This window comes from Ranitomeya variabilis, chromosome 2 (assembly GCF_051348905.1).
Source record: "Ranitomeya variabilis isolate aRanVar5 chromosome 2, aRanVar5.hap1, whole genome shotgun sequence".
Classification (NCBI taxonomy): domain Eukaryota; kingdom Metazoa; phylum Chordata; class Amphibia; order Anura; family Dendrobatidae; genus Ranitomeya; species Ranitomeya variabilis.
Window position 1 is genome coordinate 538,915,789 of NC_135233.1, and position 23,548 is coordinate 538,939,336.

Here is a 23,548-nt window from a genome sequence, read left to right on the forward strand (position 1 = left end):
AACCTAAAGAAATTGTAACATGCATTTGTATTCAGCTCCCTGTAGTCTGACACCCCTACATAAAATCCTAAAAGACCAGTTTCCCCTAGAAATCACATGATTAGTAACTTGAATCAACCCAGGTGTAATTTATTCTCAGTATAAGTACAGCTGTTCTGTGAAGGTTTCAGAAGTTTGTTTGAGAACATTATGGATAAATTAGCATAATGAAAACCAAAAGGAACACAACGGGCAGGTCAGGGATAAAGTTGTGGAGAAGATTAAAGAAGGGCTAGGTTATAAAAAAATTAAAAAAAAAAGCCCAAACTCTAAAAACATCTTTAGGAGCAATGCTCAAGCCATCAAACAAAAATAGAAGGCATATGGAATAACTGCAAAGCTACCAAGATATGGCTCTCCACCTTAACGGACATCCCTACCAAAGATAGCACAAACTGAAGAAGCAGCCAAGAGGCCCATAGTCACTGTGGAGGAGCTGCAAACATCCACAGCTCGGGTGATAGAGTTTGCCTACAGTATAACTATTAGTCATTTACTCAACAAATATGGCATTTGTGGAAGAGTAGCAAGAAGAAAGCCATTTTGTAAAGCTATCCCTAAGAAATCCAGTTTGTAATTTGAAATAAATTACTACAATTACAACTTTCGGGGCTAAATGCAAAACTATGTGTGGCAGAAAACTAACACTGCACATCACTCTGAATGCACAATTCCCTTCAACGGTGTTGGTGGCAGTATCATACTGTGGGGATGCATTTCTTCAGCAGGGAAAGATAAGTTAGTCAGAGTTGAAGAGAAGATGGATGTAGCAAAATACAGAGCAATCCTTGAGGAAAACCTGTAAAGGGGATGCAAAAGACTTGAGAGACTGGGTCAGAGTTTCACCTTTTACCAGGACAATGTTCCTAAAAATACTTCAAAAGGTACAATCGAATGGTTTACATCTAAGCATATTCATGTAAAGGCCCAGTCACAGTCAAAACCTAAATCCGATTGAGAATCTGAGACAAGAGGTGAAAATTGCTGTTCACATAAGCCTTCATCCAATCTCACCAATCTGGAGTTAGCAAAATAGAGTAAGTAAAATGTTCAGCCTCTAGATGTGCAAAGCTGGTAGAGTTATAATGCAAAATACGTGCAGCAGTAATTTCAGCAAAAGGTGGTCTTACAAAGTATTGACTTGGGGGGAGGAGAGGAAAGTCGCGGAGAAAGGGAGTGGGGGAGGAATACAAATGTCACAATTGTCAGATTCATATTTTTAAAATATAATTATTCATTAATTATAATTCATTAATCATTTCCATTTCACTTCACAAACATTTGCTACTTTGTGATGGTATATCACATAAACTCCTAAAAAAATATATGTGAGTGTAACATAAAAAATTATGGAAAAATTCACAAAGCATGAATATTTTTTCAAGAAACATTATGGTTGCTTTCAACAGGTGCCTGAAGACTAATGCTTCCTCCAGCAAGTGTTTCATCCATGGATCAATTGCAATTCTAAAAATTTTAAAGAAAAATGTTGCATCATACAAATAGTTTTTCAGTCCCAAGATACAACATTTGGAATGTATTTAACATTTTCAGAGTGATGCACAATCATTATAGCCATAATTACTGTATATTACATCCCAACTTGAAGTAGCAACAAACAAATTTAACTGACATACATGTCATCTTTCATGGACTTTGCATACGGTTTGGAGGAAGAGCGTGGCGATCCTTGGGTGTTCCAGTCATTTGTAAGTAATCGTGGACTCAGTCCTTTTCCTCCAAAACTACTTTTAGCAGGTACAAATGTGGTCACTTCATCATTGCGGTCACTGAAAAATAAAAATATTGCATTTGTTCAAGAATTCATTAAATCAAATTAAGGTAACATTCATACATCCATGTGTCAAGTATGAGGACTTAACTATTAAAAAAGAAAAAAAAAAAAAAAAAAAAAAAAAACATTCTGCTGCCCCCATGGCTGGAGAAAAAGGTTCTTCCAGATAAAGAATGGCAAAAAAATGAAAGTTGTCATGTTTAGGGCAGGCTGCACTGTGGAAATCCCGCAGAGAAGCCCGCCTAAACGTGCTAGCTTCGATTTTTGCAATCTTTCATTTTATACGCTAATGATTTTAGATTATTTCCTCTAATCCTATTGATTTTTTTAAGGCACCTTGTGCTGCTTGGCGGTGGCAAATTTAGGTTGATAAATTTCTTAGTTTATAAAAATATTTGCAATTTTTTTTATAAACAAACTAGATGTTAGAAAAACCAGATTACTCCTCTAATATGATTTTAGATGACCAGTAAGTTGCCCAGATGCTCCAAATCCGGTTTAACCCCTTCATGACAAAGTCTGTCGAGTCGGTAGGCTAAATTTCCGACTCCCAACTCCCTCATACATGGCTCATGTTTAAGTTTAAGTGATACATTTACTGCAGTAAAATGGTAACATCAGGCTTTTAAACATTATCATGATACAATAATCAAGCCATTTAGATAGAACATAAAATATATTTAATGGACTACAACTTCAGAACAAAAAACTTTTTTCATATTTACAATTTATTATACACTATGCAGTAAGAGTTTAAAAAAAAGTTTACAGCAAAAACTTACTGAATAACATTTGTGCAGTCTATGAATTTCTTCAGAGATGACCTCAAATCTAACCTAATTATATTAAGGCTGGAGAACAACCTCTCTACAATTAGGGTTAGTGGCAAAGCAGTAACAACATGGGCAACATCTCTAACAATTTCAGGCTATAAAGGAATTGCCTCGTGCACAGTCCGTTTTGATGGAGGATTGAACTCTTCTACTTCTTTGAGAGCAAGTGCAAAACTTTGCTGAAATATGGTCAATCTATTTCCTATGGGGGTGGAATATTTTTTTCCCTGTGGCAACGCTATGCCTGCTCCATGTCGCCCAAATACTTTTCAAAAGCAAACTTGTCATCTGATGAGGATGAAGGAACAGCAGCAGGAGCACTGGCAGGACCCGAGTCCACTTGCTCATGGCTGTCCTGTAGCCCATGCATCCTAACTGCTACCTCAGTAAGAGCTTATTTTCCTTTAGTAAGTTGCTGATCATACAGCAATATACGATGACTCTGGTCCACAAACAGCTGGCAGAAATTTTTTTATCATGTAATAGCAGCGTCTCTCGCCACTTCATTGAAGCAGCAATGCCATCTGAGATTAAACCTCCTCTTTGGGACAGGCAAAACTAGTTCTCCCACTCTTTTATAAAAATGTCAGGAGTTAAATCCTTAGCTTGTAACTTTTTAGTCACTGTAAATGGGTGATGAAGCAATTCCTTCAAGTCAGCCACCTGTGTCCATTGACCTTCATGTAGTGTTACCTGAGGGTTGGTCACATCTACAAGGATGGGTTTCAGCTTAAGCAATCGCTCAATCCTTAAGTAGGTGCTGCCTCACTGAATGGCTTGATCCCCACAATTGCCCCTTTTCCAGCACATCTCCTCAAGATGGAATCAATTTTAGAGGTTCTGGCAGCAATAGCCAATATCCCCACTTTGCTAATCAGAGATCCAGCATGTCCCTCTTGCAGACTCTCTCTTATTGCCTGTGCTAGAATCTGTTTAGTTTGTGACTATCCACTATTTTCTTATGGTGTTCTGGCTGCTGGTCTTTTTCCCTGGAGCTGGGTTTGTCTTGGGTCAGGTGTTTGCTTCACTCTTTGTTAACCAGCACCTGCCTCCCATTCCTTGCTGGAAAAAAGTGTTAACCTGCTAGAGTTCTGGCTTGGTGCTTTGCTTTGTCTTCTGTGAGTGTAATTTCTGCAGTACTGGGGAACTTGGGTTCTGCTAGTCTTAGTTTCTGTTTTCAGTTGGTTTCTGCAGCCTTCTCTGTGTTTTCTATTAGGAGGTAACCCATTTTTGTACCCAGTCCTTTGATCTTTTAGGGATACCCTTCCCCCTATCTATAGGTCTTCGCTTGAGATTAACCTAGGATCGTCGGTGGGTCTATTCGCAAGGAATGGGTCGCCCACTCCATCGTAGGGTATCAGCCTAGTCGTAGTGCAGGGTCAGTTTTCCTCCTTCTACCCTAGTTCTGTGTTGCAGTTCAGTAACAGCCAGATGCAAAGTGTGCACAACACAGCACATGTGATGAATAGGAAAAAGGTGTTAAGCAGCTTCAACAAGATCATCTAATTGTAAACAATCATTTTGCTGTTCTTCTGTAGTAATAGGTTTGTTCCTCCGTTATGGTAACAAGACTGTGGCATTCCATCTCTAACATACTGAATGTGAACTATTCTTCTAGTTGCTGTTCACCTTCATTATTCTCATCCATCAGTTTAATTGTACTTATGTTTGCAGCATTATCAGTTACAATAGCAAGAACCTGCTTTTTTTTAGTTCATATTCTTGCAGAACTTTTCCCACTAAGGTGTACAGAAACTGGCTGCTGTGATGAGCTTTGGTATATTTTACTGCCAGCGTCTTAGTAAAAAATGATTTTGTTGTCACAAACATATCGAACGTTGATCGCTAAATAGTTCACTCTGACGTGTGCAGGCATCCATTTTAATAAACACAAAGCGTCTCGAGTCTTTTTAAGATCTTCCTTTTGGTTAAGGGCTTACTCAATCACTAATTTTCTAATACTTTCTCTTTCAAGAGAAACACCAAGTTTGTGGGCCATATCTCCATTAAGAGCTGTAAAAGCTGGTCGTGCAAATAATGATAAATGTATACTGTGCTTCACAACAAGCTCGATAATCTGTCTTTTAAACACATCTTCTGTCATTGTTGCAGTAACTTTGTCACTTACAATATATCTTGTAACTGATGTTTGAGATGCTCTTTCCTCCTCCTTTGCCTGGCGGAAAGTGCTGGTCTCTGGTTCCACAGTACTGCTGTGTTTTTTTTCAATCACAGCTTTGTAAACTTCTTGGTGGCAGCTTGTAAATGTCTTCTTAGATTGCAAGCACTTGAAGGAGCATTTTTATCACTGCCTGATTTTGGTATCACAACATTTATTTTTATCTGGGTCACTTATACATTGACATACAAAATGGTTTTTTATCTTGAGTCACTGTAAAATGCTCAAATACAGCTAACTTCATAAGATGTTTCTTAGGCATTTCGTAATTGTGTAAATTTGCTCTCAAAATAATTTTGTCCGGTAAAAAAAATAAGGTATATTGTAATTCTTGCAAGAATAGGGAATCCAGCACTGTATAATTTAGGATATAAATAAAGAAATCTTTACATAAATCAATAGGCCAGAGTATAAGTATAAAGTTTGTAAAATATGTTAGATAGCTTTTTGCTGAACTTTCAATGTCAGGCTTGTCTCAGGGTACAGCTCACTAAATGATTCACATCATATTTCTTCACAGTCTATGAAGAGGGGAGGAGGGAGGGAGGGAGGAAGTTTGTGCTGAATCATATTGCAGAAAATGCACACAAAAATATATATGTTCTCATCAGTCCTGTTACTGTATTTTTGAATTTGAGATGCTAGAATATAAGGGGAAAAACTGTTCACTTTGTTTAGTGTATATAAGTCATGAGGGCAGCTAATTTCTCCAAACATGAGCTAAGAGGAAAAACAAACTATAACATCAAAAATACAGTTAATTTATACACAGTGTATTTAAAGTTTAGATTTGCATTAAGAAGTACTTTCCTGCTTTCCTGTTCACTGAAGAAGTTCTGAGATAAATGCAGGCATTCCTTCCCTGTGTGTTTATTTTTCCCCTTATCTATAGAGGAAGAGCTTCACTACTTATGAATATAAACTGCAGCACAGATTCATCTCAGCTAAAAGTCTAGACCTTAGATCAGGAATAGGACAGACATTTATAGGACATTTCATAACTTTCCCAAATTGTTATGAGAAAAAATATTCCCCACAAACAGCATTGAACTACTGTACCCAATTTATTATATACTAGATGGTGGCCCGATTCTAACGCATCGGGTATTCTAGAATATGTATGTATGTATATAGCAGCCACATAGTATAGCAAAGCTGTCCCGATGCGCGAGCGGCTGCCGCCAGCTTCCATTCCCAGAGATGCATTGCGAAATTACCCAGATGACTTAGTGGTCTCGGGAGACCGCTAAGTCTTCTGGGTAACTTCGCAATTCATATCTGGGAACGGAAGCTGGCGGCAGCCGCGCGCGTATCGGCGGACGACGGAAGGTGAGAATAGCAGGGGTGTTTTTTTTTATTATTTTTCACATTAGATTTTTTTTACTATTGATGCTGCATAGGCAGCATCAATAATAAAAACTTGGTCAACACAGGGTTAATAGCAGCGTTAGGGGTAACGCGGTCCGTTAACGCTGCCATTAACCCTGTGTGAGAGCTGACTGGAGGAGAGTATGGAGCGGGTGCCGGGCACTAATTGGACGGAAGTAGGGAGGGACTAATTATCGGCCGGGCTGTGGCCGTCGCTGATTAGCGGCCGCGACCAATCAGTGATGCGGGATTTCCGAGACAGACAAACAGACGGAAGTACCCCTTAGACAATTATATATAGAGATTTTAGGAGTCGGTCCATTTTATACTGACTCCACCAAAATGGGCTCAAACTCCGACTCCACAGGCCTGTTTATGATGGAACCCTTTTTCGTTTTTTGTGTTTCTTATTTTCGTTTCCCTTCTTCCTAGAGCCATAACTCTTATTTTTCCGTCAATAAGGCCATGTGATGGCTTGTTTTTTTGTGGAACAAGTTGTATTTTTGAACACCACCATTGGTTTACCACATCGTGTACTCAAAAATGAGAAAAAAAATACAAGTGCAGTGAAATTGCAAAATATCGTAGTTACTTACCGATAAAGGTATTTCTCTGATCCCATGACGGCACCACAGAGAGAAAGGGATCCGCCCTCAGGGACAGGAAACCCACAGGTTAAAAAGGCGGAACCTCTCTTCCACCTCAGTTTGGTTTACAGAGCCTTAACAGGACTCCAGCTGTAACTTAAATGGTTATTAAAGAATAATTTAACTTTTTCCGTTTTTTTTAAAGACACCTCGTGACTAAGTATCAATGGTTGCTTACTAGTGTGCACACCCACACGTGAAAGGGAGGGAATATACGGGTGCCGTCATGGGATCAGAGAAATACTGTTATCGGTAAGTAACTACGACATGCTCTTACCCCATGATGGCACAACGGAAAGATTTTCACAGAATGTGTTTTAGGGTGGGATTACTGCTTCCAAGACCCTTTTACCAAAAGTTAGGTCTGAAGAGCAAGATAAGTCTAGTTGGTAGTGTTTGAAAAATGTAGAGAGAGAAGACCAAGTGGCTGCTCTAAATATCTGGTCGATCGATGCTCCTGCTTGTTCTGCCCAAGAGGTTGCTATTGATCTAGATGAATGAGCTTTGATCCCGTCTGGAACGGCTTCATTAGATGAGGCGTATGCTAGAGTGATGGCATCCCTTACCCATCTCGCCAGCGTGGCTTTTGATGCTTTGTGCTCTTTAGTTGGACCCTGAAAACAAACAGACAGAGACCTGCCTTTCCTACACTCTCTTGTGGCTGATATATATTGGGTCAGGCATCTCTTGAGATCTAATATGTGTGGAGATTTTTCCTTTTCATTCTTGGGATTTGGGTGAAAAGATGTTAAGAATATCAGCTGAGATCTATGAAACCATGATGCAACCTTAGGCAGGTAAGACGGGTCAGTCCTAAGGACTACTCTATCCGCTAATATCTGAGTTAGAGGCGGGTAAGCTGAAAGAGCCTGCAAGTCATTAATTCTGCGGGCTGAGGTTATTGCTACCAGAAGAGAAGTTTTCAGGGAGATTATCTTTAAGGAAGCACGAGGCAAAGGTTCAAAAGGTGCTCTAGTAAGTGCAGATAGTACTAGGTTCTGACACAGGTTTTTATTGTATTCATCTTAAAACTCTGGGTCACTAGATATTTGTTCAATCTTTTCAGGTTTATTATTGTTATGAAGGTTCCATCTGGTTTCGTACGGAGAAACAGCGGAGAATAAAACCCTGTGTCTTTTCCCTGATGTGGGACCTCCTGTTGAACATTCTTTGTGAGTAGGCTGCATATTTCCTTTTGCCGGTCCAGTTGTATGATCTCTGATTTTCTTTGTGGTGTTATCACGAAATGGTTGTGTGGCATTGTATGAAAATTTAAATTTAGACCAGTCCTTATTATATTTAGTGTACACTCGCTTCCTGATATTTTTTCCCAGGCTTGAAGAAAGTATGCACCTGTAGGTTCCCAGTCAGGGACAGGAAACCAAACTGAGGTGGAAGAGAGGTTCCGCCTTTTTAACCTGTGGATTTCCTGTCCCTGAGGGCGTATCCCTCTCTCTCCGTGGTGCCGTCATGGGGTAAGAGAAAAAGAGCAATTCCATTTTATTTTTACCATGTTCACCAAATGCTAAAACTGACCAGCCATTATGATTTTCCAAGTCATTATGAGTTCATAAACACCAAACATGTATAGGTTCTTTTTTTATTTTAGTGGTGAAACAAAAAAATTGTTAAAAAAATATCGTTATTTTCTGAGACCCGTAGCGCCTCCATTTTTCGTGATCTCGGGTTGCGTGAAGGCTTATTTTTTGTGCGCCAAGGTGACTTTTTATTGAAGATTCTATTGGGAACATTTTAAATCACATTTATTCTATACTCTTCATTGAGCATTTAAATCAGGGTGTCCATCTAAACAGCCAAATGAAGAGATTTACATAAAACCTCAGACTGATTCATTCACTACAATGAGTCAGTAGAGTTAGGCTATGTGCCCACGTTAAGGATTTTTCACGGTTTTGCGGCGGTTTTCTGCTGCAGAAAAGCTGCGAAAATGCTAACAAAAAGCATTCATTAATTTTAATGGCTTTCCGCAATTGTTGTGCCCATGCTGCATTTTTTTTCCGCAGCGGAAAAGGTTATCGGAAAAAAAATGCAGCATGTTCATTATTTCTGCAGAATCGCAGTGATTCCGCAGACATAGGATTGCATTGGAACGCTCACTTTACACATGTGGCTATGCCCACCATGCGTAAAGTGAGCGCTTCATGTGCGGATGGTACCCAAGATGTTGAGGAGAGGAGACTATCCTTCAGGCCCTGGGATCCATATTCATGTAAAAAAAAAAATAAGAATAAAAATAAAAATAGGGATATACTTACCTTCTGATGGCCCTCGGAGTTCTCCCGCCTCTCAGCGGTGCACGCGGTGGTTTCAGTTCCCAGGAATGCACTGCACGAATCACCTGAGATGACGTCATGGTCACGAGACTGTGAAGTCACAAAGGTCCTTCGCGCAAAGCATCTCCGGGAACGGAACGTACCGGGAGCGCCGCTGAGGAGATCGAGAGTCGTCGGATGGTGAGAATAACCAATTTTTTTTTAAATTATTATTATGTTTAACATTCTACCTTTTACTATTGATGCCGCATAGGCATCATCAATAGCACAAAGTTGGTCACGCTTGTCAAGCACTATTGACCAACCTTTCAATCACTTTTTCATATCGCTTGGAAAACGCATTCTGCAAGCTAAAAACACTTGCAAAATGCTTGTGTTTTGCGGGAAAACGCACGCAAATTTGGCATGTGTTTTACCCGCGGCAGGGAGTTGTGGAAATGCTGCGGACATTTCCACAGCATTTCTGCAACGTGGGCACATAGCCTCACTCTGGACTCTGTCTAGCCTCAGTACAGCGGAATCCTTCACTTCAGAGGTGCAAAAAACTTTGGCTGACCATCCTTTTCTGCACGCTTAAAACAACAGATACTGAAGAATCATAGGCTAGACAGCAGGGTCTGTGGAGTTTGAGTCGTGGAATCTGAGTCCATTTACGTGGGTTTGGTATAAAATGAACCGACTCCAACAATATATAATAAATTGGTTACAGTAGTTCAATACATGTGCTGTACATTTTTTCATAAGCATTTGGGAAAGTTATGAAATGTCAGATAAATGTCTGTTCTGTTCCTAATCTAAGGATCTAGGCTTTTAGTTGATATGAATCTCTGCTGCACTTTATGTACATGCTAAGTAATGAGCCAGCGCTGTGGAGTCGGAGTCATGGAATTGAGAGCCAGAGAAATTGGGGAGTCAGAGGTTTGGCTTACCAACTCCACAGCCCTGCCAGACAGAATCCACAGTGTCTCCATCTGCCTCATTACAGGGAATCTTCCGTCAAGAGTTATGTCCGCATCAAATATTTCAGAGATTTACATGGAAACCCAGATTTAAGTGCTCAGGATAAATGTGAGCCGTGCTTTTGGACGCTTTCAGTATTAGGTCAGTATATTAAATCAGTAATTGTAAGCCAAAGCCAGGAGCGGGTCAAAAATACAGCAGTGGTGCATGTATTTAGATTTTACTTTTGTTCTGATTGTTCCACTCCTGATTTTGGCTTACAAATACTCATGTAAGATACTGACCAAATACTGAATGTGGCTTTACTGCGATCTTTGAAAAGCAGAATGAACAAATTAACAGCAGGTCAATAATTGAGTTAAAATGTCCTTTTTACCAGGACAGTGGAGTCTGTAAGTCAAACCTCCGTCTCACACTCCCTCATATATGTCTCATGTTTAAGTGATACATTTACTGTAGTAAAATAGTAATAGTAGCAACAATAATAATCAACATTAACAGAAATAAACACTTTAAATCGATCACTCTGTTTGTAAAGACTCTAAATCAGTTTCACTTTTTGTGTTGCTCTAGAAAATTAAATCCTTTCCAGCTGCTTTTGGCAATCCCTCAGCGACCCCTTAGGACCTCGGACTCCCCCATTTGTGGCTCTATTACCCTTCTTTTGAGAGTCAAGGTACTTCAGGGTACCACAATACAGATATGCAAAACTGCCAGGTTTACTTAAGGACTTAATGACCATCTGGTACCTTTCCACAAGGCCAACCAGGTCGACTGCATTCCAGGGACCTCCCTGGGCAACCCAGGTTCTGCACTGGGCTAGGAAGGGAGTGCATTAATCTGTTAATAACCAATCACTCAATCATCTGGGCTGGGAGGTAGGACTCCGGCTGAAACCACTTCTGTATCCAATGATGTGAGTGAAACATCTGGGGGCCATCGCCTATCTCTTGCACCTGCATTCTTCTGCATTCATTTTTTTAACAATTTTGCAAGAAACTACTGTGAGGCCACACGTCAGGGCTGAGAAGGAAGGCGCGCTGTTTGGATTTTGGAGTACAGATTTTGCTAGAATAGTTTGAGGACGGCATTTGGGATTGCCACTACATTGCCAGAACAGCAGAAAACTCCCAATAGTGACGTCATTGTAGAAATTGCACCTCTCAATGAATTCATCTATGGCTGCAGTGAATATTTTCTAACATGCACAACATGCTTTACTCTGGATAATGGCAAATATGCCAGTTTAGTGCCCATACATTGTACCCCCATACAGTGTAGTTCCAGCATATACTTCAAAAAAACATAAATACTTCCTAGAAGTATAGCATGCTTCAAAGAGCAATAAACGCATCCGAAAGAGAAATAGAAGCAAATGGCCATAAAATGTACAAAATTTTTATTCGGATATTATTTAAAAACAGAAACATATAAATATTTATTCAACAAATGGTAAAAAGTGGGGATAGAACTATACAAAAAAACTGCCAAATACCACACAGGTGAATAAGTTACATTTGATGTTAAATGCCAAAAAGTGACAAAAAAATAACAAAAGATGAGTATCCAACAAATATGAATGGATGGAAGATATATAAATATTCACCAAAAATTGCACATGTTCCCTAATGCACCTATAATAGGATGCATAAAAAGATAGCTGATTATAGTATTAGTGCAGTTGAAAAAGAGGCACAATCTTCCTTTACTAACTATGCAACCACAATGGTTTCAATATGATAGGAAGCAGGGGCCCAAACAATCAATAACCTAAAGGGAATCTAATATTTGCATAAATGAACTGAGACAGCATAAAGAAGGCGAACATGTGTTGAAGTTACCTGTGGGTAGTGGCAGCAACCCGGACGAGCGTTTCGCGTGTGGCTTCGTCTGCGGGGATGGTATGGAAAAGAAGCTTTGCTCGAGGTAGCAGTTAAGATGAGCGGGCTACAGGACGGACAAGAGCAAGAGGACTCAGGTCCTGCCAGTGCCGCTGCTGCTGCTCCTTCATCCTCATCAGATGAGGAGTTTGATTTCGACAAGTTTTGGACGACTAAGAGCAGGCAAAACACTGCTGCAGGGAAAAAGATTCCACTCCCATAAAAAACAGATTGACCATATTTCAGCAAATTTTTTCACTTGCTCTCAAAGAAGTAGAAGAGTTCAATCGGTCATCAAAACTGATTTGTTCATGAGGCAATTCCTTTATACCCTGAAATTGTTAGAGATGTTGCCCATGTGGTTACTGCTTTGCCACCAACCCAAGTTAGTGTAGAGAGGCTGTTCTCTAGCCTTAAAATAATTAGGTCAGATTTGAGGTTATCCACAAAGGAGGATCTGATGGTGGCGATACTATTTCTCGGAATAACTTCATAGACTGCATAAATGCTATTCAGTAAGTTTTTGCTAAAAAACGTTTTTTTCACCACTTACTGCAGAGTGTATAATAAATTGTACATATGCAAACAAAAATTTGTTCTAAAGTTGTATTCCAATAACAATATTTTATGTTCCATTTAAATGGCTTGATTATTGCATCATAATAAAGATTAAAAGCCTGATGTTATCATTTTACTACAGTAAATGTATCACTTAAACATGAGCCATGTATGAGGGAGTCTGAGTCGGTGTCATGGGAATTGCGGATTCTGAGATGGAGTCAGAGGTTTGGCTTACCGACCCCACAGCCCAGGTTGGTCCCCTTAAAAATTGTCTGGGTGAAATAGTGGAGGAGGATGAGGAAAAAAGCCAATATGCTAAATTACTTTTTTTTCCATCAGTATTTACACACGAAAATCCCATGACGAACAACATGATCAGTGATAACAAAAATTCCCCATTGTCACCTACTTAACCCAAAGGAAAAAACATAAAAATAGAGCTTCACTTGAGTTGGTACACAAGCACCTCATAAACGCATGCTGACATTGGCCGTAAAATCTAATAAAACCTACAAGGAAAAAAAATGAGCAAAAACCCTGCAGTAACTAAGTAAATAAAAAGCAAAAAGTGCATTTAAATAACAGTTACTAGTAATGCTGTTTTTGATCAAAAATAGCATAAAAAACAATCCACCACGACAAGGTAACTCTGATCAGGACAGTCATGCACTGTCTAAAATTAAAGCCTTACAATTTGTCAATGTTGAGCTCAGTGTGAACAATGGCAGACAGAAGGACTGGGCCCAACCAGTGAAACACCAGTCTCGGGAAGCCCTAAATACCATTTCTGACACATGGTAAGGTTTTAATATTAGATAGTGTAGGGACAGACACGATCAGAGTTACCTTGTCGTGGTGGGATGGCTTTTACGCCATTTTTGTTTAACCCCTTCCTGACCTTTGACGCAGCGTAGGCGTCATGACAACCTGTGCCAATCTGACCTGTGATGCAGCATATGCGTCATGGTCGGATCGCGTCCCTGCAGGCCGGGTGAAAGGGTTAACTCCAATTTCACCCGATCTGCAGTGACAGGGGGAGTGGTACTACAGACCAGGGGGGGTGGCTTCGCTCCCCCATGGCTACGATCGCTCTGATTGGCTGTTGAAAGTGAAACAACCAATCATAGCAATCTGTAATATTTCACCTATGAAAATTGGGCAAATATTACATTCCAGCCATGGCCGATGCTGCAAGGCCATGGCTGGAGACCCCAATCTGGCCCCCCCACGACTGACGGCGGCGATCTGCAGCCGCCGTCAGTGTTCCGTACCCCTCCATCCTGTCCTAAGCGCCTTCCTCTCCCCTCCGCCCCTCCCCCGTCCTCCCCTCCGCACCCCCCCCGCTGTCCGATCGCACCCCCCCAAACTTACCTAGTCCCGGTGTCCTCGGTCTTCTCGCATGGGCGCCGCCATCTTGGAAAATGGCGGGCAAATGCGCAGTGCGCCCGCCGAATCTGCCGGCCGGCAGATTCGTTCCCTGTACATTTTGGTCCTATCACAGCGATCAAAATAAAAAAAATAGTAAATACACCCCCTCCCCTTTATCACCCCCATAGGTAGGGACAATAATAAAATACAGAAATTATATTTATTTTTGCTTTTCCATTAGGGTTAGGGGTAGGGCTAGGGTAGAACTTAGGGCTAGGGTTGCACTTAGGGCTAGGGTTGCACTTAGGGCTAGGGTTGCACTTAGGGCTAGGGTTGCACTTAGGGCTAGGGTTGCACTTAGGGCTAGGGTTGCACTTAGGGCTAGGGTTGCACTTAGGGCTAGGGTTGCACTTAGGGCTAGGGTTGCACTTAGGGCTAGGGTTGCACTTAGGGCTAGGGTTGCACTTAGGGCTAGGGTTGCACTTAGGGCTAGGGTTGCACTTAGGGCTAGGGTTGCACTTAGGGCTAGGGTTGCACTTAGGGCTAGGGTTGCACTTAGGGCTAGGGTTGCACTTAGGGCTAGGGTTGCACTTAGGGCTAGGGTTGCACTTAGGGCTAGGGTTGCACTTAGGGCTAGGGTTGCACTTAGGGCTAGGGTTGCACTTAGGGCTAGGGTTGCACTTAGGGCTAGGGTTGCACTTAGGGCTAGGGTTGCACTTAGGGCTAGGGTTGCACTTAGGGCTAGGGTTGCACTTAGGGCTAGGGTTGCACTTAGGGCTAGGGTTGCACTTAGGGCTAGGGTTGCACTTAGGGCTAGGGTTGCACTTAGGGCTAGGGTTGCACTTAGGGCTAGGGTTGCACTTAGGGCTAGGGTTGCACTTAGGGTTGCACTTAGGATTAGGGTTGGACTTAGGGTTAGGGTTGCACTTAGGGCTAGAGTTAGAATTAAGGTTAGGGTTGCAATTAGGGCTAGGGTTGGAATTAGGGTTAGAATTAGGCAATGTGCACACGGTGCGGATTTGGTTGCGGATCCGCAGCGGATTGGTCGCTGCAGATTCGTAGCAGTTTTCCATCATGTTTACAGTACCACGTAAAAAAAAAAAAAAATCTGCTGTGCCCGTGGTGCGGAAAATACAGCGCGGAAACGCTGCGTTGTATTTTCCGCAGCATGTCAATTCTTTGTGTGGATTCCACAGCGTTTTACACCTGCTCCATAATAGGAATCTGCAGGTGAAATCCACACAAAAAACACTGGAAATCCACCGTAAATAAGCAGGTAAAGAGCAGTGCGTTTTACCTGCAAATTTTTCAAAAACGGTGTGGAAAAATCCACACGCAATGTGGGCACATAGCCTTAGGGTTGGAAATAGAGTTAGGGTTGGAATTAGGGTTAAGACTAGGGTTATGGGTGTGTTGGGGTTAGGATTGTGATTAGGGTCGGGATTAGGGTAAGGGGTGTGTTGGGGTTAGAATAGGGGTTTCCACCATTTAGGCACATTAGGGGGTCTCCAAATGCGACATGGTACCACCATTGATTCCAGCCAATCTTGCGTTGAAAAAGTCAAATGGTGCTCTCTCCCATACAAGCCCTGACGTGTGCCCAAACAGTGGTTTACCAACACATATGGGGTACCAGCGTACTCAGGAGAAACTGGACAACAACTTTTGGGGTCCAATTTCTCCTGTGACCCTTGGGATAATAAAAAAATTGCGGGCTAAAAAATTATTTTTCAGGAAAAAAAACGTATTTATTATTTTCACGGCTCTGCGTTATAAACTTCTGTGAAGCACTTGGGGGTTCAAAGTGCTCTCCACACATCTAGATAAGTTCCTTTGGGGGTCTAGTTTCCAAAATGGGGTCACTTGTGGGGGGTTTCTACTGTTTAGGCACATCAGGGGCTCTGCAAACGCAACAAGACGCCCACAGAGAATTCCAACAAAGTCTGCATTTCAAAACGTCAATATTTCCCTTCCGAACCCCGACGTGTGCTGTTGTGAATTCCGTTTTCGAACTCCCTCCTGTGGTCATGAATGATACTTCGGTGAGTTCTGTCCGTGGACTCCCTCTGGTGGCTGTGAGTGGAACTGCTGGTTCTGAGGGTGATTCCTCAGCTGCCCTCGTTTGCGGCTAGGCTGGCTTCTCTATTTAACTCCACTCAGATCGTTACTCCATGCCAGCTGTCAATGTATCAGTACTGGTTCAGATCTCTCTTGGATCTTTCTGATGACCTGTCTACTCCAGCAAAAGCTAAGTCCCTGCTGGTTCATTTGTTGTTCATTGTGTACCGAATATATTTCTTAGTACTTGCTAAGTTCTAGTCCAGCTTGCTAACATGATATTGCCTTGCTAGCTGGAAGCTCTGGGTTGCAGAGTGGCACCTCCGCACCGTGAGTCGGTGCGGGGGTCTTTTTGCACACTCTGCGTGGCTTTTTGTAGTTTTTTGTGCTGACCGCATAGATCCCTTTCCTATCCTCAGTCTACTTAGTAAGTCTGGCCTCCTTTGCTGAAACCTGTTTCATCCCTGAGTTTGTGACTTTCCTCTTAATTCACAGTTAATATATGTGGGGGGCTGCCTTTACCTTTGGGGAAATTTCTCTGAGGCAAGGTAAGGCTTATTTTCCTATCTTTAGGGGTAGTTAGCTCTTAGGCTGTGAAGAGGCGTCTAGGAAGAGTTAGGTACGCTCCACAGCTATTTCTAGTGTGTGTGTTATAGGATTAGAATTTGCAGTCAGCAGAGTTCCCACAGCTTACCCTGTCTTCTAGTTTAACCATCAGGTCATTCCAGGTGCACCTAACCACCAGGTCCATAACAGTGTGCCCAAACAGTGGTTTACCCCCACATACGGGGTATCAGCGTATTTAGGAGAAACTGGACAACAACTTTTGTTGTCAAATTTCTCCTATTACCCTTGCGAAAAAAAAAATTGCGGGCTAAAATCATTTTTGAGAAAAATTTTTTTTTTTTATTTTCATGGCTCTGCGTTATAAACTTCTGTGAAGCACTTGGGGGTTCAAAGTGTTCACTATGCATCTAGATAAGTTCCTTGGGGGGTCTAGTTTCCAAAATGGGGTCACTTGTGGGGGAGCTCCAATGTTTAGGCACACAGGGGCTCTCCAAAAGCGACATGGTGTTCGCTAACGATTGGAGTTAATTTCCCATTCAAAAAGTCAAATGGCGCGCCTTCACTTCCGAGCCTTGTCGTGCGCCCACACAGTAGTTTACCCTCACATATGAGGTATCGGCGTACTCAGGAGAAATTGCCCAACAAATTCTAGGATCCATTTTATCCTGTTGCCCATATGAAAATGAAAAAATTGAGGCTAAAAATTTTTTTTGTGGAAAAAAGTACTTTTTCATTTTTACGGATCAATTTGTGAAGCACCTGAGGGTTTAAAGTGCTCACTATGCATCTAGACAAGTTCCTTGGGGGTCTAGTTTCCAAAATGGGGTCACTTGTGGGGGAGCTCCAATATTTAGGCACACAGGGGCTCGCCAAACGCGACATTGTGTCTGCTAACGATGGAGATAATTTTTCATTCAAAAAGTCAAATGGTGCTCCTTCCCTTCCGAGCCCTGCCGTGCGCCCAAACAGTGGTTTACCCCCACATATGAGGTATCAGCGTACTCCGGACAAATTGGACAACAACTTTGTGGTCCAGTTTCTCCTTTTACCATTGGGGAAATAAAAAAATGTTGCTAAAAGATCATTTTTGTGACTAAAAAGTTAAATGTTCATTTTTTCCTTCCATGTTGCTTCTGCTGCTGTGAAACACCTGAAGGGTTAATAAACTTCTTGAATGTGGTTTTGAGCACCTTGAGGGGTGCAGTTTTTAGAATGCTGTCACTTCTGGGTATTTTCAGCCATATAGAACCCTCAAACTTACTTCAAATGTGAGGTGGTCCCTAAAAAAAATGGTTTTGTAAATTTTGTTGTAAAAATGAGAAATCACTGGTCAAATTTTAACCCTTATAACTTCCCAGCAAAAAAAAAAAAAAAGTGTTTCCAAAATTGTGCTGATGTAAATTAGACATGTGGGAAATGTTATTTATTAACTATTTTGTGTCACATAACTCTCTGGTTTAACAGAATAAAAATTCATAATGTGAAAATTGCGAAATTTTCAAAATTTTCGCCAAATGTCCAAATTTTTCACACATAAACGCAGAAATTAAAGACCTAAATTTACCACTAATATGAAGCCCAATATGTCACGAAAAAACAATCTCAGAACCGCTAGGATCCGTTGAAGCGTTCCTGACTTATTACCTCATAAAGGGACACTGGTCAGAATTGCAAAAAATGGCCAGGTCATTAAGGTCAAAATAGGCTGGGTCATTAAGGGGTTAAAAGCAGTATTACTAAAAACTCTTATTTAAATGCACTTTTTGCTTTTTATTCAATTCGTTACAACAGGGTTTTTGTTAATTTTTTCTCTTGTAGGTTTAAATACCTACTTAACACAGCAGGAAGTACAACGGCGTCTAAAAAAATCACTAAAGTTCAAATCCCCAGGCCCAAATGGGCTACGCCTCCGAGCACTGCAGAAATTAAGTACAGTCATTGACAAACCATTATTTTAAACTTTAAAGACTCCATAATAACAGGGTCTGTAACACAGGACTGGCGTATAGCAAATGTGGTGCCAATATTCAAAAAGGGGACAAAAACTGAACTTGGAAATTATAGGCCAGTAAGCTTAACCTCTACTGTGGGTAAAATCCTGGAGGGTATTCTAAGAGACACTATACTGGAGTATCTTTAGAGGAATAATTTCATGACCCAATATCAACATGGGTTTACGAGGGACTATTCCTGTCAGACTAATCTGATAAACTTCCATGAAGAGGTAAATTCCGGACTGGACCAAGGAAATGTAGTGGATGTGGTGTATATTGATTTTTCAAAAGCTTTTGATACGGTGCCACACAAAAGGTTGATACATAAAATGAGAGCAATGAGGACAGTGGAAAATATGTGTAAGTGGGTTAAGACCAGGCTCAGGGATAGGAAACAAAGGGTGGTTATTATTGGAACACACTCTGAATAGGTCGCGGTTAGCAGTGGGGTATGTAAGTGGGTTAAAAACTGGCTCAGGGAATTTAAACAAAGGGTGGTTACTACTGGAGCACACTCTGAATGGGTCGCGGTTAGCAGTGGGGTACCACAGCGGCAAGTATTAAGCCCGCTTATTTTTAACATTTATTAATGGCCTTGTAGGGCGCATACAAAATAGAATTTCAATATTTGCAGATGACACAAAACTCTGCAGGGTAATCAATATAGAAGAGGGCAATTTTATATTACAGGATGATTTACGTAAACTAGAAGCTTGAGCTGATAAATGGCAAATGAGCTTTAATGGGGATAAATGAAAGGTCATGCACTTGGGTAGAAGAAATAAGATGTATAACTATGTGCTTAATTGTAAAACACTGGGCAAAAAGGTCACTGAAAAAGTATTCAATATGAAGACACAGCACCACCATACCCACATGTCAAATGTACCAACAGCTGTGTGCCGCTGCTCATGCCGTTTATTCCAAGAAAAAGGACCCTCGGGTGCAACAAGTCCAGAGATATGTATAATAATCCAAAATAGAAAAAAATGGAAGTGCACTCACCGGTCCTGAAAAACAATAATCCTTTATTGAGACATGTGCAGAGTACAAAAGGGAGAACATGGACAGAGACGGTCCATCTCTGCCACGTTCTCCCTTTTGTACTCTACACGTCTCAATAAGGGATCATTGTTTTTCAGGACCAGTGAGTGCACTTCCATTTTTTTGCTATTTTGTGTCACTGAAAAAGACCTGGGTGTATGGGTGGATGACAAACTAACATTTAGTGGCCAGTGTCCGGCAGCTGCTGCAAAGGCTAATAAAATATTGGGATGCATTAAAAGAGGCATAGATGTTCATTAGGAGCACATAATTTTACCTCTATACAAGTCACTAGTTCAACCACACTTAGAATACTGTGTACAGTTCTGCTCTCCGGCGTATAAGAAAGACATGGCTGAACTAGACTGGGTGCAGAGAAGAACGACCAAGGTTATTAGATTACTGGGGGTCTGCAACACCAAGACAGGTTAGGATCACTCCATATCAAGTGATCCAAATATGAATATTTTTTTAACCTGACGTCTTTAGATTTTTTTCTTTTTTTTAAGAAGTACAAGTTTAGTTAATTACAAATTAAAAGTTTTTTTGTGTTTTTTTTAATCAGTTAATTTTTTACAGACTTCCAAAGTTGTGAAAAAGTGTGAATGTTCGCTTGATATGGCTTTACATTTTTTATCATATCTCGGACTAGTTTTAAGATAAAGAGGTAGGAGACGCATCATTTTTCTCAGAACGGTACCGGCTTTAATTTGATATGTCACATGACTGTTTCTATATATTTTGTTTTGGAGTCATCAAATTCAAAATGCCCAATTGTGAAAAAAATGTATGTTTGAAAATTTTGAAAAAATACATGTGTTACTTGTGTTCCTGTTTATATTTGTACAGGGATGCAAATTGGGACCTATCAATTTCTTGATGCCTTTCTTGAAAAGTATAATGTTACAGGTTATATACACTAGATTCTTTTGATAGGGCGTTGATCCAAGGAACTAGTCTGATTGCCGTATGTGGAGTCGGCAAGGAATTTTTTTTCCCCAATGTGCAGCTTACTGTTTGCCTTTTTTTTTTTTTTATCCTCTGGATCAGCATGTTAGGTTAGGATATGGGTTGAACTAGATGAACTTAAAGTATTCCTTCAACCTTAAAAAGAATGCTATTATGTTACTATGCAATTATTCCACCTACAATAATGTCAAGCATGTGTCTGATTACTGTGGTTTAGGCACAGTGGGACTTGAAAAGAGGGGCCTATGGATTTGGGAGAGCAGATTTCACTGAGCGCTTCATGTGCGGATGGTACCCAGGATCAGGAGAAGAGGACATTCTCCTTCAGACAATGGGATCCATATTCATGTAAAAAAAAAAAAGAATTAACATAAAAAATAAGGAAAAAATACTTACCTTCTGATGTCCCCCGAGATCTCCCGCCTCTCAGCGGTGCACGCGGTGGTTTCAGTTCCCAGGGATGCATTGCGCTTATCACCTGAGATGACGTCACAAAGGTCGTTCATGAAAAAAATCCCTGGGAGCGGAACATACCGGGAACACAGCTGAGGAAATCGGGGGCCGTCGGAAGGTGAGAATAACCATATTTTTTTATTATTTTTAACATTCTATCTTTTACTATTGATGCCGCATAGGCATCATCAATAGTAAAAAGTTGGTCATACTTGTCAAGCACTATGCTTGACAAGTGTGACCAACCTGTCAATCACTTTTCCAAGCGATGTTTCAAATCGATTGGAAAACACAAGCATTCTACAAGCTAAAAACGCTTGCAAAACACTTGTGTTTTGCAGGAAAATGCACGCAAATTCAGCATGCGTTTTGCCCACGGCAGGGAGTTGCGGAAATGCTGCGGACATTTCCACAGCATTTCTGCAACGTGGGCACATAGCCTCACTCTGGACTCTGTCTAGCCTCAGTACAGCGGAATCCTTCACTTCAGAGGTGTAAAAAACTTTGGCTGACCATCCTTTTCTGCACGCTTAAAACAACGGATACTGAAGAATCATAGGCCAGACAGCAGGTCGAGTCGTGGAATCTGAGTCCATTTAGGTGGGTTTGGTATAAAACAAACCGACTCCAACAATATATAATAAATTGGTTACAGTAGTTAAATACAGGATGTGCTGTACATTTTTTCATAAGCATTTGGGCAAGTTATGAAATGTCTTATGAATGTCTGTTCTGTTCCTAATCTAAGGATCTAGGCGTTTAGTTGAGATGAATCTGTGCTGCACTTTATGTACATGCTAAGTAATGAGCTAGCACTGTGGAATCGGAGTAGTGGAATTGACAGCCAGAGAAATTGGGGAGTCAGAGGTTTGGCTTACCAACTCCACAGCCCTGCCAGACAGAATCCACAGTGTCTCCATCTGCCTCATTACAGGGAATCTTCCGTCAAGAGTTATGTCTGAATCAAATATTTCAGAGATCACAAGGAAACCCAGATGTAAGTGCTCAGGATAAATGTGAGCCGTGCCTTAGGACACTTTCAGTATTAGGTCAGTATATTAAATCAGTAATTGTAAGCCAAAGCCATGAGCGGGTCAAAAATACAGCAGTGGTGCATGTACTTACATTATACTTTTGTTCTGATTGTTTCACTTTTTGTGTTGCTCTAGAAAATTAAGTCCTTTCCAGCTGCTTTTCGCAATCCCTCAGCGACCCCTTAGGACCTCGGACTCCCCCCATGTATGGCTCTATTAACCTTCTTTTGAGAGTCAAGGTACTTTAGGGTACCACAGTAGGATATGCAAAACTGCCTGGTTTCTTTAAGGACTTAATGACCATCTGATACCTTTCCACAAGGCCATCCAGGTCGTCTGCATTCCAGAGGACTCCCTGGGCAACCCAGGTTCTGCACTGGGCTAGGAAGGGAGTGCATTAATCTGTTAATAACCAATCACTCAATCATCTGGGCTGGGAGGTAGGACTACGGCTCTAATCACTTCTCATTGAGCAGATTTAAATCTGTGCATGCGCTGACACTGGCGGCCAGTTTGATAAAGCCCACCGCAGGGAGATCTGTGTGCACAGCGAGGACTCTGCTCCTGCATCACACAGCCGACCCTGCCTCTTGTGACCTCACGCCACTAAAGCTGGCACCTCCCCAGTAAGCTAAATTAAGACAAGCCCCCATTTTACGTTAAAAAAAGAAAAAAAAAGTTTCCAATTTTCCTCATCTAAATTTTGTTTGTGCCTTGTAGTCCAAGAAATATGGTAAAAATATTTTACATAACCAAATTTATTTTTGCATTGCCATATTCTGACAACTGTAACATCAGATGACCTCAGGGTACTATGACAACGATCAGCACCCATAATTACGTATGTATGGGGGTCTATTCTGCAATAGAGGGTCTTTAACACCCTGTTAACTTAAATACCGCTGTCATGATTGACAGAGGTATTTAAGGAGTAATTTAGCCCCGATCGCCAACAAAACCGTCCAGGGCCGATGCCACAGGGTGTCAGCTGTAATGTACATAAATTTTTGACCCACGGGGTGGCCTTATTCTCTTATTCCCAATAAACCTTTTAAAAAACAGCAATGAGGGATAAAGGCCCCTTAGCAGTCACAGTTTTTAACCCCTTAAGCCCCGAGGGTGGTTTGCACGTTAATGACCACTGTCACTTTATGAGGTTTTAACTTTGGAACACTTCAATGGATCCCGGTGATTCTGACATTGTTTTCTCGAGACATATTGTACTTCATGATAGTGGTAAAATTTATTTGATATTACCTGCGTTTATTTGTGAAAAAAGCGGAAATTTGTAAAATTTCACAATTTTTCAACTTTGAATTTTTATGCCCTTAAATCAGAGATATGTCACACAAAATACTTAAGTAACATTTCCCACATGTCTACTTTACATCAGCACAATTTGGGTACCAATTTTTTTGTTTTGTTAGGGAGTTATAAGGGTTAAAAGTTGACCAGCAATTTCTCATTTTTACAACACCATTTTTTTTTTTTTAGGGACCACATCA

The 23,548-nt window shown here is 41.0% G+C and overlaps 1 protein-coding gene across 3 annotated transcripts in view; it reads right to left on the reverse strand.

The window, feature by feature from the left end:
- EDC4 (enhancer of mRNA decapping 4) overlaps nt 1-23,548 on the reverse strand; it is a 1,216,007-nt gene that overhangs the window by 584,500 nt on the left and 607,959 nt on the right. For all 3 annotated transcript variants that reach the window (XM_077288123.1, XM_077288125.1, XM_077288126.1), the window contains one exon: nt 1,677-1,829. In XM_077288123.1, coding sequence (XP_077144238.1) covers nt 1,677-1,829 — 153 coding nt within the window. The remainder of the gene's footprint in view (nt 1-1,676; nt 1,830-23,548) is intronic.